At 34.7% G+C, this 18,415-nt stretch overlaps 1 protein-coding gene across 1 annotated transcript in view; it reads left to right on the top strand.

Moving 5' to 3' along the window:
• Nucleotides 1-14,068, top strand: part of NDFIP2 (Nedd4 family interacting protein 2) — a 59,040-nt gene extending 44,972 nt beyond the window's left edge. The window contains exons 5-8 of the mRNA XM_036831429.1: nucleotides 3,860-3,984; nucleotides 9,345-9,411; nucleotides 12,137-12,242; nucleotides 13,658-14,068. Of these exons, the coding sequence (XP_036687324.1) occupies nucleotides 3,860-3,984; nucleotides 9,345-9,411; nucleotides 12,137-12,240 (296 nt within the window). The 3' untranslated portion in view covers nucleotides 12,241-12,242; nucleotides 13,658-14,068. The remainder of the gene's footprint in view (nucleotides 1-3,859; nucleotides 3,985-9,344; nucleotides 9,412-12,136; nucleotides 12,243-13,657) is intronic.
• The last annotated feature ends 4,347 nt before the right edge of the window (nucleotides 14,069-18,415 follow it).

Raw genomic sequence — 18,415 nt, forward strand, 5'->3', positions numbered from 1 at the left:
TTAGAAGCAATGATCTAGATATGTCTTATTGCTAGTGACGTTAACTCTCATCAGGTTAAGGTAGTGTCCGCCAGCTTTCTTCACTATGAAGTTACTCTTTTCCCCTTTATTATTAATAAGTATCTTGTGGCTATTGAAAATTTTAAAGTGTAGCCTTACTAGTTAATGGATAAACTACAGTGTACAATATGGCTTTCTAGATTATTCTGCTAACCTCCTTGGGTAGGTGGGAGGTATATATAATAAAAAGATCGCTGGATATAGGCATAAAAGACTTGGATACTCCAGTCCCAGCTATGCTTCTTACTTGCCTTGTGACTTTGTGTGGAGCCCAACTGTTCTAAGTCTTAACTTGTCCTGTTCTTGTCTTCTTTCTTAGGCATGTATATGTTCACCTGCCTCTACTACACATTATTTCTTTTATGGATTTTACATACTTAAGGTTTAGTGTACAATTTATTAAATTCTCTTTTTTGACAACTGAGACAGACATGTCACAGAGGATCCAGAATTGAATGCTTTGCTCTTTCTGTACCTTAAAGACCTATTCAGCTTTACTTCTATTTTATAGGCCAAGGGCCATAAAAAGTGAATCTATTTATGCTTCAGTAGTCACAACTTCTCTGTTTTCCTAGTGCTTAAACCAATTAAAGATGATTAAGTTATGCATTTGTCTGTTCAGGCTGCCATAATGAGAAACCACGGTCTGGGTGGCTTAAACAATGAGAATTTATTTTCTCACAGTTCTGGAGGGTAGAAATCCAAGATTAAGGTTCCAGAAAATTTGGTTTCTGGTGAGGGTTCTCTTTGGACCTGCAGTTGGCTGTCTTCTTGTGGTGTCCTCACATGGCCTCTTCTCTACGTATGTGCAGAGAGAGAGAGCTTTCTCGTGTCTATTCCTCTTCCTATAAGGACACCAATCCTATTGTATTAGGGCTTCACCCTTATAACCTTATTTAACTTTAGCTACCTGCCTAAAGGCACTATCTCTAAACACAGTCACACTGGAGGTCAGGGCTTTAATCTATGAATTTTGAGGGGACAGAGTTCAGTCTATAACAAATTATATCACATGAGCACAATTTATAGGAATTCATGCTGCTGGCGGAGAGCATAAAGAAAGCATGGTGGCTCATTAACTACTTTTTTGTTCTTCTGAATCTTATTTCTCATTTGGGTGCAATGATACATATAATAGATATCGGTAAATCTGATTTTGAAGAAATTGGACAGTGTTTAAATTATTTTTTCCCCAAAGCTAAACCTACACATACTCAAAGGTGAAAATACACTTTTGGAATGTTTTGCTGTTTTGGATTTTCTCCATCAGTGCCTCCTATGTTTCAACAGCATGACATGCTGGCAAAACGATAGAATGTTTATAGCACACTGAGATAAAGGAGTGAGGTGCTCAGGACTGGTGGCGGTCTGTCCTCTGCCCCAGACCTCACCTGCCCGCCCTAAGGGCTGAGGAGAGAAATAGCTCAGCCTGTCATTAACACATAGGTAGCAACCAGTTGGGAATCTCTACTGCTGTTTGGTAATATAAATTCTTTACTTTAAATAGATATAAAATTATTTTTTGTTATGTGCTTTCCCTACAGCTAACACAAATATTAGCCAGTTTGATACAGAGTGGCTATGTGCAATAGATTATTCTACAGTGATGGAAATATCCTATCTCTGTTGTACAGTACGGTAGAGAGTAAACAAGCTTCATTTATAGTAGTGTCTCTTGAACTTTTTTTGCAGGAAAGATGGGACCTAGTCTGTAATGTGAAGAGATCATTTTGCATGGGTAGTGATGACGGCTAGCGTTTTTTTAGCAGTCACCACGTGCCAGGTTCTGTCCTACGCTTAAGCTCTTTACATTCTCACTTAATCCTCTTATCAATCTTGTGAAGTAGGTACTTAAAGATCAGAGGACTGTGGCTCAGCAGAAGTCAGCAGTGAGTCCAAGGTCATATATCTAGTGAGTGAGTACGGTGTGACTCAAACACGAGTCTCTTATTTCAAAATTGATTTTTCTGACTGTCACACCATATAGTACAGTTTCCCATAAATGATCAAAAAAGCTGCGACTAGGAAGTGTTAGGAAGGAAGAAATTACAGAAGTAGGGGCATTACTTCGAAGAAATGGCCATTTCATTTAAACTTATCCTAAAATGTTTCCTCTTTGTCTTTAGAATTCTGAAAAACTAGAATTTCTCTAGGTAATTTGCTTTATTCTCCCTGAGGCTTGGTTGGAGATATTTAGGGTAAGAGGCTGGGCACTGAACAAGATTTAGGTTTAAATTGATCTTTAGTTTTATTATTATTACTATTATTATTTTGGTGATGTTGCTATCTTGGACGTAAATAAGGTACTCTGATTATATCTCAAGGACCTATGTCAGAATGGTTTCTGCTGTGAGAAATAGAAAACGCTTACTCAACTGTTTTAAATAGTTAGGAGATTATCTCACAAAACAAGAAGTCCCTGGATGAGCAGACCTCAGGCACAGACCGTATCAGTGCTGTGGCTCTGCTTTGCTTTGCTTCGGTTTTCTTCACTCCCCCACTATTTGGAGTGATGGTTGAATCCTCAGGCTGATAGCAGGCTCCCTGCAGCAGTTCCAGGTATTACAGTTAAACGTGATACCCAGTGGAAGAAGGGCCTTTTCTTCTTTTCTTTTTAAAAAACTTTCATTGTAGAAATTCTCAAACTAGACAAGAGTGTAATAATGAACATCTGTGTATCCATCACCCAGCTTCAACAATGATCAATTTAAAACCACTGTTGTTTTACCTATATTCCATCTTCCCTCTCCTTGCTGTGTTTTTAAGAATGTTTTTCAGAAGTCCTATCTAAAAAAAAATTCACTGGCAAGGGATTTGGGCCTTCTGTGATTTTCCCAGACAGGACTCACCTTTGGGGGCTAAGTATGGGGTCCAGTCTTTCCTAAAAATACAGGCTCTAGAGGTTGGTGGGTTCCTGGGAAGGGGAACAACAGGTTTTGTGAGGTAAGAAGAGAAGGCAATGAGCAGTATCTGCTCTGGGAACAGTAATTCATAACTTATTCGGCTCATCTTTATTTTTTTTTTTTTTATAGCTACTTTAATTTTTATTTATTTATTTATTTATTTATTTATTTTTGGCTGTGCTGGGTCCTCGGTTCGTGCGAGGGCCTTCTCCAGTTGCGGCAAGTGGGGGCCACTCTTCATCGCGGTGCGGGGACCGCTCTTCATCGCGGTGCGCGGGCCCCTCACCATCGCGGCCCCTCTCGTTGCGGAGCACAGGCTCCAGACGCGCAGGCTCAGCAGCTGTGGCTCACGGGCCCAGCCGCTCCGCGGCATGTGGGATCCTCCCAGACCAGGGCTCGAACCCGTGTCCCCTGCATTGGCAGGCAGACTCTCAACCACTGCGCCACCAGGGAAGCCCTCGGCTCATCTTTAATATTTGCTTTTTAATTTGGCTGGCTGATGGTGGCTTAGACTAGACTTTGTGGGTAGGATCACATGGGAGCTACATTGTGACCTAATTTTTAACCGGTTTAAAAATGCAGTTTCAATAACAAATGTATGTATAAAAGAAAAAAAAAATGCAGTTTCACCTTTTGGTGGTAAGCTGTAAGGTATTGATTCTTGTTGACCAAACTGACAAGAAACCAAGCTCACCCACTTGTTAATGTATAGTAAATAACTAATACACTTGCAAAAGGTAAACTATAGTCTCTAAAGAAGACTTAATTCGTACAGAATTAAGAGAAAGAACTGCTATTTCCATTGAGTCATGAAGTATTATTGATGTTTATATTATGTCTCTGTTAATTTGTTTCCTAAGTGTGGTCTTTTAAAGAATTATTTCTCTTGCTTTCAGTGGCATTTATCTTCAACTGGCTTGGATTTTGTTTATCCTTCTGTATCACCAATACCATAGCGGGAAGGTATGGCGCCATCTGTGGATTTGGCCTTTCCTTGATCAAATGGATCCTTATTGTCAGGGTGAGTGTCTTTTTTTTTTTTAAACATCTTTATTGGAGTATAATTTATTTATTTATTTATTTATTTATTTATTTATTTATGGCTGTGTTGGGTCTTCGTTTCTGTGCGAGGGCTTTCTCTAGTTGCGGCGAGCGGGGGCCACTCTTCATCGCGGTGCGCGGGCCTCTCACTATCGCGGCCTCTCCCGTTGCGGAGCACAGGCTCCAGACGCGCAGGCTCAGCAATTGTGGCTCACGGGCCCAGTTGCTCCGCGGCATGTGGGATCTTCCCAGACCAGGGCTCGAACCCGTGTCCCCTGCATTAGCAGGCAGATTCCCAACCACTGCGCCACCAGGGAAGCCCCTGTTGGAGTATAATTGCTTTACAATGGTGTGTTAGTTTCTGCTTTATAACAAAGTGAATCAGTTATACATATACATATGTTCCCATATCTCTTTCCTCTTGCGTCTCCCTCCCTCCCACCCTCCCTATCCCACCCCTCTAGGTGGTCACCAAGCACCGAGCTGATCTCCCTGTGTTATGCGGCTGCTTCCCACTAGATAGCCCACTAGCTATCTGTTTTACATTTGGTAGTGTATATATGTCCATGCCACTCTCTCACCCTGTCACATCTTACCCCCTCCCCAGGGTGAGTGTCTTGATAGCCTCTATCACTTTTGTCTCTAAAATTAAAATACATAAAATTTCCTATGTAGTTCACAAATGTTCATTTTGTGTATATGAGCTCAATTATTTTGAGACTTATTCTAACTTCTATACTTAACTGTCATAGTGATCTCTGTGGTGTGGACATTTTATGACTGTATTATATGAGAGCTTGTTAGTATGTGGAAAGAACTTTTTGTTTGTTTGTTTTTAATTAATTAATTTATTTGTTTTTGGCTGTGTTGGGTCTTCGTTGCTGCCTGAGGGCTTTCTCTAGTTGTGGTGAGCGGGGGCTACTCTTCGTTGCGGTGCGTGGGCTTCTCCTTGCGGTGGCTTCTCTTGTGGCAGAACACGGGCTCTAGGCGCACTGGCTTCAGTAGTTGTGGCTCGCGGGCTCTAGAGCGCAGGCTCAGTAGTTGTGGCGCATGGGCTTAGTTGCTCCGCGGCATGTGGGATCTTCCCGGACCAGGGCTCGAACCCGCGTCCTCTGCATTGGCAGGCGGATTCTTAACCACTGCACCACCAGGGAAGTCTCAGTAAGTGGAAAGAACTTTGAAATCAGATAAATCTTAGTTTGAATCTCATCTTTTTGTACATCAGTGTTCTAACTTTAAGTTTTTAAATTGTTCTGAGCATTAGTTTCTTCATGGTAAGCTGATAATAGCTGCCATTCAGTATTTTTGTGAGGCATGAACATGACACATTTAGAGTACCTTGCTCAGTTGCTGCACAAGTATATGTGCTCAGTAAATCATGGCTGCCACTATTGTGATATAGCGTAGGTCTGCCTAAAATCAGTTTTAAAACATAAAAATTTCCATTGGTTAGTGAAATTATCATGGACTTAAATATCTTCTCACTGTTTCTTTTTTCTTTTTCTTCTTCTTTTTTTCGTTTTTGGTAACATTAAGAGCTAAAAATTACAGTACAGGCCTTTGAGGTGGTTATGAGAACTCATCTTTTTTTCCTTTACATTCCTTCTAAGCCTTTCTTCTCATTTTCCTGTTGTTCCTGGAAATCACCCTCTGTCTATCTCGTATCGTTTACAAGGTAGTATGTAGGGAGATAACAGGAAGTCCTTTTCTTTCTCCTATCTCAACAGCTTTTCTAGCCCCCGAATAATTTTTTGTACGCATTGTACAGGCAGTAGTATTGTTCACATAATCTTCCCCCAGCTCTTTTCCTTTGCCTCTTGAAGGCCCCTTTTGGCTCCTTTTTACAAAGCTTTTCTCCTGATTTCTTTAGGTAAGGCTAGGAAAGTGGCTTTGTTAATAACTCTTCTTGAAAGTTCCCCACACATTTAAATGCTATATACAACTAATAAAATATATACTTTCTACAAATCATATATATTTAAACATTGATTTCTAGTTGAATGAGTCAAGTCCTCCTGAGGAATTTGCAGTAGAATCATATACTAATATGTCGGCTTTTATTAAGTGCTTCAGACACTTCAATTATGCACCTACATTGTCAAATAGATTAAAAAATTACCCATTATAAAAAATATTAAAACTTTGAATTTTATGTGTTTCTTCATTATTTTAAAACTTATTTTATTACTTCCCAGGGTTTCAGTAATCTTCTCAGACCCTGTCTCTGTTCAGACTAGATTATAGGATTTGGTTATTAAACAGTTGATTCTTGGTGGGACCTATGGACTGGCTTCTTCTAAGGTGAAGAGCCATTGTAAGAACTGCCCCCCTGGCAATTACTTGTTTTAATTTCATTTAAAAAATGTAGAGTGGGTTCCCACCATTAGCATAAATCTGTTAGGTGTTATGGGGCATGCAGAGATAGAGAGACAGTCCCTGCCTTTGCAGAAGTTATTGCTAGAAAATCTCAAAAGAGTTGGAACTAGGTAATGTCCAACATTGGTTATGTTAATAATAGAATTAATTACTATTATTCAAATGAGATTTCTTGTCTAAGTCACAGAACACAGAAAATGATTTGATTTTCTCAATTCTCCTAAAGTTATTGAATTGCTAGTATCATTCTACATTCATAAAAAAGAAATTAGTGCATTATATGCAACCTTTGCCTCTAGGATATTAGGGCCTAATCCTCTCTTAGAATCCCAGGTTGAGAAGGGGTTAGATTGTCTAGCAATCAACTCCGGTCAGTGTGATAAAGATGGGGACCTTAAATTCAAAGACTGGAGTTTCTCAAAGTTTTCTAAGGTACATAAGAGCGTCAAGTTTAATCACCGGGACTGTTTAGTTTCCTTTTAAAATACCTTTACTGAGTTAAGGTTAATATTATACCTGTAGTGTATATTGAGAATTGATATAAGAGAAGGATTTTAAAAAATCTTTTGTTATAAAATAACAATAGCCACCATTCAGTGAGTACTTACTATGTTCCAGGCATAATTCATTACAGGCACTAAATTCTTTAACCCTGTCTGTATCAGTGATGCTGGAGACAAGCCAGCCATTTTATTGATGATGAAACTAAGAATAAAAAGTCTAATAACTTGCTCAGTGTCCCACAGTTTGCATGTGGATTTAAATCTAGCTTGATTTCAGTTCAGTGCCTGTTCTCCTAATTCTGTACTGCCTCTGTAACACTGTACTTTGACTTTTATTATAATGCTCAAGGCAATAAATTTCCCTTGTAGTTCAGTGCTGAGAGAAAGGTTTTCTCCTGGAAGCCTGGTGTTTCCTTTTATTAGATAATAAGCAATTTATAAATTAACTGCTGCTTTTCTTTTTGTTTCTGAGCTGCTGTGAACCTCATATTTAGTGTAAATATCTTTAGCCCAAGATTCTGATATTATTTCTAAGGCTTTTGATGTTTCTATTATTTGTTTTAAAAGGCATATATATTTTATTAAAAACTGACAAGTCTTTTAGAAAGTAGACAGGATGTAAACAATAAAATACTGGTGTCATATTAATAAAATAAAATCAGATGATTTCTTTTTTTTCAAATTTAAATCAGATAAATTCTTATTGTTGGTTAATTTATTTTCCAAAATTTGATTTCTGCAGCCTGCGGTTGACCAGTCAACATGAGTTATTTACTTATTTTAAAAAAACCAAAAACACACCTTGGCTCAGCCCTATGACTTTTAGTATTTTGAAACACTTGATAACTTAGTAATGAGCCCCAAAGCTTATTAGTTTATCCTTTTTACATGGTGAGTTTTTCTCTTTGACTTCAAAGTGAAGGTAATTCTATTCTTCACTTGGGAATAAATAAAGAATAGCTGCAGGTTAGTACTTTTGGTGAAGAATGACATTGTTCTTTTCTGGTTGCCTCTTGTCGGGTAATATTATGTATTAAATATATTTTAAATATTAGAAATATGTATTTTAAAATATATTTAAAAATTAGAAAGTTAAAAATGTATTGCTTTGGTTCTTTATTCCTTTTGTTCTTAAAATCTCTAAAACCTGTATGAAAACCTTCTATTTCTAATTATTAATCATTTGATTAAAAAGTAGTGTAGTGCTTTCCTACTTTACAAGCTATATTTCCACAATTTTCTAGTTCTCCCTTTATTGTACATATTTTAAAGGTGTAGGAGTATGTGGGATTTGCATCTATGATGGTACTTTGAAATCTCTAATCTTTGTAATTTCTAAAACTCTAAGCTGAGAACTTAGATCATGGTTCATATATTGTAAATACTTCCTGTGAGAATAATTTAAAAGCTTTTAAAAACAGATTTAGATAACCTTTAGTGGATATGCTTCCTCACTAGTAACATTACAATTTGTAAGCATTTTTGTTATTACCAAACCTGTAAGATTTTTAAGCTTTTATGGAAATTACCAATGAATAGTTGGAAATAATTACCTATAAAGTTGGAGATAGATACATCTGAGGACAAATCTGCATTTAACAAACTCATTTTTAGTTAAATCAGATTCGGTTCAGAGACCAATGGAAACAGAGTAGATTAAATAAGCAGGAAAATTAGACTGATTTAAAAAGAAAACTTTTCGAAGATAATAAATCATCATGTCCCGAGTCTAATCAAGGAAAAGATACCTGTGTCCAGTATCATCAAACCCTGCCTTCCATCTGCCTGTTCATATCCTCACTTCACAGAGCATATAAACTGTCTACCACGGCCACTAATAGGAACTGTTGAAATGCCGCTTCAAGGTTCATTTAGCTGTTCTCAGCTCACTGTTGGGAAATGAATGCTGGAGCATCTAGTTTGAAAATAAAAAGACTCTAATGAGTTGGGGGTCTTTATGTGCCTAGTATTCTTGGCAGTGATTAACAGTAGGGGGTGTACAGAAGGTCAAAAGCTCTTCTTTTTAGAGGTCAGCAGAACATCCCCATCTGATAAGATTAAACTAATGTGGCTTTTGGTGTTAATATCTAAAGCAGCAGGTTGCTGTAGTGTGTTTGGGATGGTAGTTGTGGCTTTGAGAGATTATGAAAAAAGAACTGACATGTGAACTCCTTAATGAGAAAATGTTGGATTCAGATATATAGCACTTATCTTTCTTCTTTACAAGCAGTTTGAAACTATTTTTTGTTCCTAAAATATTTTGCATAAGTTTGTTTGCTGTTATTTTTTCTCAAATAATTATATGTGTATGTCATTAAGTATTTTTTTTCTTTTCTGTTTCTCTTTTTGTGCTGTTTTAAGTGCTAAAGATTATTTGAGGTAAATCATTCTGAAACTAAGACTTATGATTTTCAAATTTAGGTACACAAATACGGTTAATATATTTATGTTCACTCCACAGTTTTCTGATTATTTTACTGGATATTTCAATGGACAGTATTGGCTTTGGTGGATATTTCTTGTACTTGGTAAGTTTATTCTTAATGCATTTCAGTATGACTAATTTGCATTTAGTTTAACTTTGATGTTTCCTACAAATGTGAGATGTAAATATACTGTTTTGTAATTTATGTGGAAAAAATTTTTCCTGTTGTAAAATTCTCATATCCAAACACTTATATCATCTTGGCTATTCAGATAATTCTATGTAGCACTCTGGATTTCTGATTTAAAATTCAGAGCCTGTCAATTTACAGAATCAGTGGTTGAATGATAAGTCAATCCTACAAAACTTGAAAATCCTAAAATGATTAAAAAATAGTTGCCTTCAGCATTTATTTCGGAAAATATACATGCATAATTTTCTTTTAATGATCGTAGGAGGTGTTGAGAGGAGGATAGTTGGATATTCTGTCCATTCTTTTATTTTTGGATCATTGAAACATTCTTTACACTTTTGAAGTGTACCCTGCATTAATCATTAATCAGTCAGGCATAAGGAAGGGCTTCATGCCTAATGATCACAGTACTTCTGTTGAGTTTTCTTCTTACAAGGCATGTCTTTTATTAATATTGATGAATTTTATGGATTTCCGATTTTTGATCCCTTGTGTTTTCCTCTTTAGATATATGATAATTAAGTTAATCTTAAAATCACATTATACCTTTAATCCACATTTCAAGTTTATTTACTGACATGAAGAATACATTTTGTTTCTATTTAGGTTTAAGAGCCCACATTTCTCTAGTAACATAAATTTATACCAGAAAATAGCATTTCAGTAGGTGGCAGTGTTCTCCTTGAGTTTTTATTTAGTCCTGCTGTTGCATCTTTTGGATCTTTGGGGAAACAAAATCTTAGTGGTCGGTTAAGGTCACTAAAAATCCTAGATTGTTTCTCTAATAATTACAATGAAATTATTCTAAAGTTGTGATTTTGTTGGGGAGTCAGACTTGTACAAAAGTTTAGCCAGTTTTTTGTATTGTTAATTGTTTTCTGACTGATTCTGTGCTCATTATTGAGTTTCTTCCTTAAAACTGAAAAAATTGAAGTCTTTTAGGTATTTAAGCATACTGAATGAGATACTTGCTTATAAATATTATTAACGGATTGAGGAGTTTTCAGAAGGCAACTGTGAGACAGAGTAGAATGCAGAGGACAGCCCCAGTTCCATATCAGAGCCATAATCTAGCATTTAGGGGAATGTGAAAACTTAATTCATGATCAAAATGTTGCTCTCACATAATACTCAGAAGAGTGTTGAGCACATCATAGAATGCTGAGAAACAATAGCTGCTGAGTGATCGGTTTCTAGATGTGAATTGGCTTATTTTGGAAAATGCCTGAGCAGAACAAAATTTGTCTTAGAATCAGCAGCTTCATAGACAAAAGAAGGGATTTCACAAATAATTTTGGTTTACATTTTTCAGTAATACTTTGACGTTTGGATCACAATATCATTATCTTTGAACAGCATCTGGAAGGGCATGAGGGTAGAATTCAGTGTGGGAGTCACAAGTAGAAAGAGGATATGGGAAGCAGATGGGATCAGATTTAGGTGAAACTTATACCACTTGTTTAAGTCATTATTTGTATATCTCTTCTATCTTTCCTTTCTAATTTATTATAACCATGCTTCTTATTTTAGTGCTTTGATTATTGTCTTAGAATTGGGTTACAAATTTCAGTTGAGACTTTACATTTTAAATTGACAGACTCTTCCTCCTGGTGAGGAAAGTTGCATGCGTACATATCTTTTGGTCCCTGCCCTCCCGCCCACCATTACCTAGTTAAAAATTTACTGGAGTTAATAAATGTTGCCCTTAGAATTGTATGCTTAAGTATATCAAAGACTTAACTCTACTAATAATGGTGATGCTTTTTATACTTAGCTAATATTTTTCATCTGAAACTTTGAAGCATTTCACAGGCTTTGTTTTATTGATTACTAAAGATACCTGTGATTATTATAAATGATTATTAATGTAAATGTTTATTATTTAAAAATACTATTTTACAGAGGAGAACCCTGAGATAGATAGAAGATAGACCTCAAATCATAGATAGAAGATAGATCTCAAATCATTTAAGAAATCACTAGAGTGGCTGCTTCCAAAGTCTTCTTTCTTGATTTTTCTCAACTTAATTTTTATTATAAATTAGTCTTTTATTATTACTTGAAAATAATAGCTAATAAGTAAATTATTTGCATAATGCTCATATCGCTAAATACAGATCTTGCAGATGACAGGCACCTGATCTTGCTAGACAGGCTTATTGTTGGTTTTATCCCACAATTGTTAACAATTACGTGCATATGTTCTCTCTTGAATATATCAGTAAATATGTCTTAGTTTGCTTAGTAGTTATAGTAATTAAAAAGTTTGGTATAAAATGGGATTTCTATGAGTTGAATCAGTTTAAATGCATTAGGTAGCTTTGCTTTTTAAGAAATAATTTAGTAAGTGTGTATTTTTGTGTAATTTTGGATTTTCATGGCTGGATTTACTTTACTTTAGATACATCTAGGTATAACAAATTGAAAGAATTTGGGGGTGGCAGTAAAATTTTATTATATTTCCTTACAATAGAGTTGTCATTATAATGTAAAATATATTATGGAATGACTGTAATCCTACATGTTAAATTCCTTAGACCAAGAGGATCTTGTTTATAATTGTCTATCTAAAATTCATTGTGTCCCCTTTCTGTGTTAAGAACATAACATATCTGTATTATTTCAACCTTCTCAGGCCTGCTTCTTTTCTTCAGAGGATTTGTTAATTATCTAAAAGTCAGAAACATGTCTGAAAGCATGGCAGCTGCTCATAGAACAAGATATTTCTTCTTATTATAGAGGTAAGAAATATTAATATATTAACTGTTTATTCCTTTTGTATTCAAATTCACCAGATGCATATTAAATGCTTCATGTGTACTCATGTTGTTTACTCAAATTTAGCATAATTAATAGATTTTTATACTGTTAACAGTCACTTACTGAAATTTAAGAAGTTGTGAACTTTTAAGATAACTTCCATTTTTAAAATTGAATTTCATACATTTTAATTTTTAAAAATGTATTATGAGTAAACTGAAACTTTAAATCAGACTTTTAAATTTCTTGTTAAATCTTGACCACAGGATATATATGAAAGTAACCACCAGCACAGCATTTGAAAGCTTGGAAAACAAAATATGACAAAGCACTTACGCAGAGAGAATGGGCATTTTGCATAAAACAGTGTGAAATTCACATAGATATCTGGTGGATAAAACAAACAAACAAAAAAACAAATCTGTGATTGAAAAGCAATTTGCCATGCACTGATCTTAACAAACTGAATCAATGAATAAAAGTTGTGTGAAGAAAATAGGAGCTTTGTTACTATTTTCTTAATGTGTGCCAGTTTGTATCAACAACGAAGGCTGCAACTTGAATAAATGGGAATATAAAGAAATGAGCAGAGGTTGTCTTACTGGTTATCCAGTGAGTTTCTGGAGGCTGTGTCTATAGTAAAGGCATTTATTTATTGTGCAGCTAGTAGATCTTCACATGAAGAGACCTCATATCTCTACTCCTATACTCTTGATACTTTTAAAGCAAGTATCATACACTTCATTGATTTGAACTTTTAAAGTAGTTGAACTGCATAAGCAAAATGTCTACTAAAACACTTAACTTCTGGATGTATCTTTAAGTACAAAATGTTTCAAGTTGCTATGACTTAAGTATAAATAAATTGTATGGTTTGTGATTTGGTTGCTTAAATTTTATGCTTATATGAGTTTTATGTAAGCTAACATGATTTACTTATTTCTGCTAAAGAGAACAATGATTACAATTGCATTTCTGGATTATATTTAAATATCACTTTAAATGTTCCACTAAGGTTTCTTCTTCCCCCTAGAAGATGTCACATTTTCTCTTTAACTGGTAAAATGTCTTTACAAGCAGTGACCTTAAGAGTTTGTCGGTATTACCTGTAAGATAAAAGGCAAAGTAATTTTACTGATTTAAATGATATTCTGTGAATATTCAGTGTGATTACCTTGTTTGCATTTTCAAGAGTTTAAACTATAATGTAAATATTTTCTAGATGGTTAGAAACCTAAACTTTAGAATATATTTTGATATATGCTACCTTATGTCCTTCTTACCAAAAGGATATTATATACTTGATGTAATACTACTATAAGATGGGTTTTCATTATGCTGTCGTTTAGATAATTGCAACTTAATACATTTTAAGGCTAATTCTTTTTGTCCCTAGACTGCATCGACCAGACATTCCTTTCTTATATCAATGTGAAATTTCCAGATCGTCTGTAAACCTGCAACTTTAATAAGATAGAAGACTACTAAAAACAGAAGACAAATTAGTGAAGAAAAGGTAGAGCTTCAAAACTGAATGGCAGAGTGGTTTATGCTTAAAAGCCGTTTCTGTTCATTCTCTTAAATATTTATATTTCATTTGTTTTGCACAGTTGCATATGTGCCCATTTAAAAGATTTGGGTATACTTGAAAGAAACCGTAAAGTTGTAGCAGTAAAGTGCAGGCACATTTGATTAATCAGTGTTTGATATAATTGAAAGAGTTGAGTGATAAACAGTCTTCCAGCATGTAAATGCCATTGACTTCTGACCTGACATTTAATGTAATAAAATGAAATTATTAACCATGTCAAATACTTTAGTTTCTGGCTCTTAGATTTATCTAGTAACTCTACACATGAAACATCCTTTGTTATATATAAAGTTTTTTGAAACCTGCAGTGCTGATTATTAGGCTTTGTCAGATTGTTGAACCAATATTTACATCATTATTTAGCAAAACTTTCTGTAAATAACCATGCATAAATTACTTTCTGCATTGTTTTATTAGAAATTGTGTCTAGATATCTCTTCATTAATTTTAAATTAAGTGAACTTAATATATATAGAAAATTTGGGTGTTAAAGATAGTTTTAGGACAAATTTTAAGAAAATGTGGGTATGCCACATGTCCTTTATAAGAAAATCTTTTTTTTTTTTAAAGGGACATGACAGTTTTAGGGTTTCTCAAATGAGAAGCTTGGTTTTTAGCATTGTTCATCTTAGAGATTCTTGCAGGAAGAGATTGTATTAGATACTATATTTATTTCATTTAAGACATTTTTGAAAATTAATTTTCTGAATAAGATACTCTCATTTGCATTTTGTCTTTTAAAAAGCCAATAAAAAGTATCTTTCAATATCATTGTAATATTTTTTCCTTTAGATGTTTAGTTTAATTTAGCGAATAAAAACTTGTGCTTTTAATAGCTTCTTGCTTTCCGGTTGTAGGATTAACTTGTAAAAATCATTTCCTGAATTGAGATATGTGAAATATCTGTTTTCAAGTTATGGAAATGTGTCTGTGGAATATGGGGTGTGAGTGTGTTGCGAGAGTGTGTGTGAATATTATCACAACTGGAATCTATTTTACATTCATAAGCTACTACATTTTACAAATCATTTTATGTCTCATCTGTTTTCTCTTTAGTTATATCTTTGCTTTTGAAATGCAACATTAAAAATGATGGGAATTATCTTTTAAACTTAAAAATCAGTTGATACAGCTATATAGAACATATAAAATTGATTGCTTGTTTATTATTAGACACTGACTACTAAAAGATACATCTAAAACTATTCAGGGTCATTTTTCCATTTCTGAAAAAATAAAATTTATTATGCTTTATAACTTTTTTTGTATTTCTCTGTATTTTCTGATTTATTTCATTGTCTTTGATAAATAAAACATGTTTTGTTTTGCTAATTGAGCCTCCTATTTTCTTGTTTTCCCTCATTTATACTCCTCCCCTGCTAGAATTTTTATTGTTGGTTAAAGTACCTGTTACGCCCATTGAAGTAAAACAATAGCCTGGGGTAAAGAAACAAAATATTTGATTTAGTTCCCTGATTTGGAAATTAATTAAAGTTAAAATTTACTTAGAAGAAATGTGAACTCGTGCTAGATCTCTTTATTGCACATTAATTTTCCTGTAGACCTGTACTTTGTTCTTTGTAATAGTTTTTAATGAAATTAAGCTGTGATACATAGTAAGTTAAAATATCTAGATCATCTATCGTACGTCAATTTATTAAAATTTTATTTTTGTTTCTGTGGCGTTAATACTTAGTTTCTGCATGTGGATGTTGACCCAATGTCAAAACTTCACTTTTTGTTTTGATTTTTTTCCCCCCAAATCTGTAAGATTCAAGTGTGATGTTACCTGATCCTCTTTAATTGGTACAATTCATTGGTAGTCTTAAATCTCATCATCCAATCGGGAGAATCAGAATATTATTTTAAAAAACAACATTCTCTTCTGGATTTATCAAATCCTACATACTTCCCTTCATTTCCTGTGAGCTTGGACAGAATAGCTGCTGTTGTGTTTTGGAGATACTTAATTGCCTTGGCACTCTGCCTTAAAGATTGAAAATCAAAATCCTTGTTAGGGTATCTATAAACAATTTTTGAATGAGTGTGAACTGGAGCTCGGAAGTTAAATACAAAAAATATATTATATTATTTCTATTATGTTTGAATAAGCTAGTTATGGCCAGAAAAATCCATTTTTATGTTTTATGAAATAAACTGAATTTAAGGTAAAAATACATTTTCTATATAGTGTGTTCAGGATACATCTTAGGAATTTAAAATGAAAAGACAAATTCTATTATGGTTGGTTAAAATGAAAATCTCTTTTTAATAGAAAAAAATACTAATCTCTAGCCTTTTACTGAGTCTATAAGCTATATCCCATGCCTTTGAAGTTCATAAATTTTAACCTGTTAAGACAATAATCACTAATATTTCCAGCAAAACCTCTGATGACAGGAAAAGTGGAGTTCAGAAAGTCCAGTTGGAGAAAAATTCAGGGTTTCTTAATTTAATATAATTTTTTTCAACTGGTCTATATACTGTCCCCAAAAGCACAAAGGTAATGATAGTGCATCTGATACTGTATTTAACTAGAGTGACATATATATCCTGAGTTTGCTCATAACAGATCTGGTTATTCCTATTTCCTCACCTTATATAGTGCCTCCTCTCTCATAAGTGTCCTAATTTGGAGGAGAAATTATATGATCACCCTGTGTATAACTCTACACTGTGCTGAGAAGTGACTGCCTAAACCCACTGCCCTTTGAGAGAAGGAACTGCAGTATTAGGGCAGGAGTCACCTAGTCACCTAGTCAGCCCTGCCTAGACACCCGTTTTTTTGGCCTGTAGAACACACATAGTACTATATTTTTTTTCCTTTTTTTTTTTTTTTTTTTAAATAGAAGTTGTATTGGAGTGATTCTGCTTACGGTAAATAGTAAACAGTGAGCTTTTTGTATGTTTAAACTGCTGTTAATTGTTATTTTAATTGTTTGCTATTTAATTCTTCAAATAGTCATGAAATATTAGTGTATTATGTTCTAAAACCTCATTCTTGATAGAGTTCAACTGTTAGATGATAATGTGCCATTTATTATTGAATGTCCTTGCCCATATATAAAACATGTTTTATATGTGTTAATAAAGTTCAGTAAATGTGGAAATGTGAACCTGTCATGCATGTTTTTGAAAATCAGTTTGATACAATATATTATCACCACCTTGGCCTCACAAAATGTTTATATGATCAAATTTATGTTACATGAAAACAACTGGCATGGAATTAGGTTGGAGTGTGGGAACATCATTTAACTTGTCACAGTAATTTGTATGTTGGGAGATAGATTGCAGTTTAATTTTAATAAATGCAAAAGCATCAGCTTTATGAAGATAATTTATGTTTCTTTCTACTTTGCAAAAGATTAGTCGTCACCATAGATCAGACCTGCTTATGGGTGTGTATTCTTTTTTTTTTTAATTAATTAATTAATTTATTTATTTTTGGCTGTGTTGGGTCTTCGTTTCTGTGCGAGGGCTTTCTCTAGTTGCTGCGAGCGGGGGCTACTCTTCATCGCGGTGCGCGGGCCTCTCACTATCGCGGCCTCTCTTGTTGCGGAGCACAGGCTCCAGACGCGCAGGCTCAGTAGTTGTGGCTCACGGGCCTAGTTGCTCCGCGGCATGTGGGATCTTCCCGGACCAGGGCTCGAACCCGTGTCCCCTGCATTGGCAGGCAGATTCTCAACCACTGCGCCACCAGGGAAGCCCGGGTGTGTATTCTTATTTGGGACATATGACCTAAAATGCAACCTTCCCTAAAGTTATTTAGAAAAACAGAAAAAGCTCATTCCATACTTCATAAAAGTTAAGCAGTTAAAAAGAAAATGTTTATTTTGAACTCAACATGTTTGCTTGTTTTCACTTTTCTTTCTTGATGTTTTCAACTTAGCTTTCTTTTTTTGTTTGTTTTTGTTTTGAGAGATTAAGCTACCTGCTTCTAAAAAACCCACTTAGTTTTCATGGAAACCATTAAAAAAAAATTTAACAGCTAAATAGGGAAGAGATAGGGTTATTGCCCCTTTAACAGCTGAGGTTATAGCAAGCCCAGATCACACACTGGTTCACATAATCTTGGAGGTGGTTTTCTGCTCAAGCTTGCAAAACAAAAAGAACAAACAAACCCACTTTATATTACTTTCCTACTCCTTCGTGTTTGTTTTAATTAAATCAGTGCTTTACCTTTAGTGACAGCGAGAAGGGCCACAGGCCATCCTTCCTTAAAGCAGTTTCTTTTCTTTTTTTAGCTTTACCAGAAGCATAGTGAGATCAGCAAGTACAACAAAAGTTTGCCCAAAGCTCAGAAGAAATCTGGAGGACTCAGAATGTGAAAAGTAACAAATAACCTTGTTGGAAAGATGAACTCTTCAGAGGTATAAGAACTGTACTTGTGCATAAATCCCTAGTGTGAAAATATGTTATTTCTTTTCCATCAAACTTAGTTTTCTCAGCCCTGTAAATTCCTGCATAGTGATTTGGTTTGACTAACTATGGCATTTGGGCCATAAACCTTTAATTCCCATTTTATTCATTCAGAGAGAAGACCTAAAGACCCTTAATTGC

The sequence above is a fragment of the Balaenoptera musculus genome, chromosome 18 (genome assembly GCF_009873245.2).
Source record: "Balaenoptera musculus isolate JJ_BM4_2016_0621 chromosome 18, mBalMus1.pri.v3, whole genome shotgun sequence".
Classification (NCBI taxonomy): Eukaryota; Metazoa; Chordata; class Mammalia; order Artiodactyla; family Balaenopteridae; genus Balaenoptera; species Balaenoptera musculus.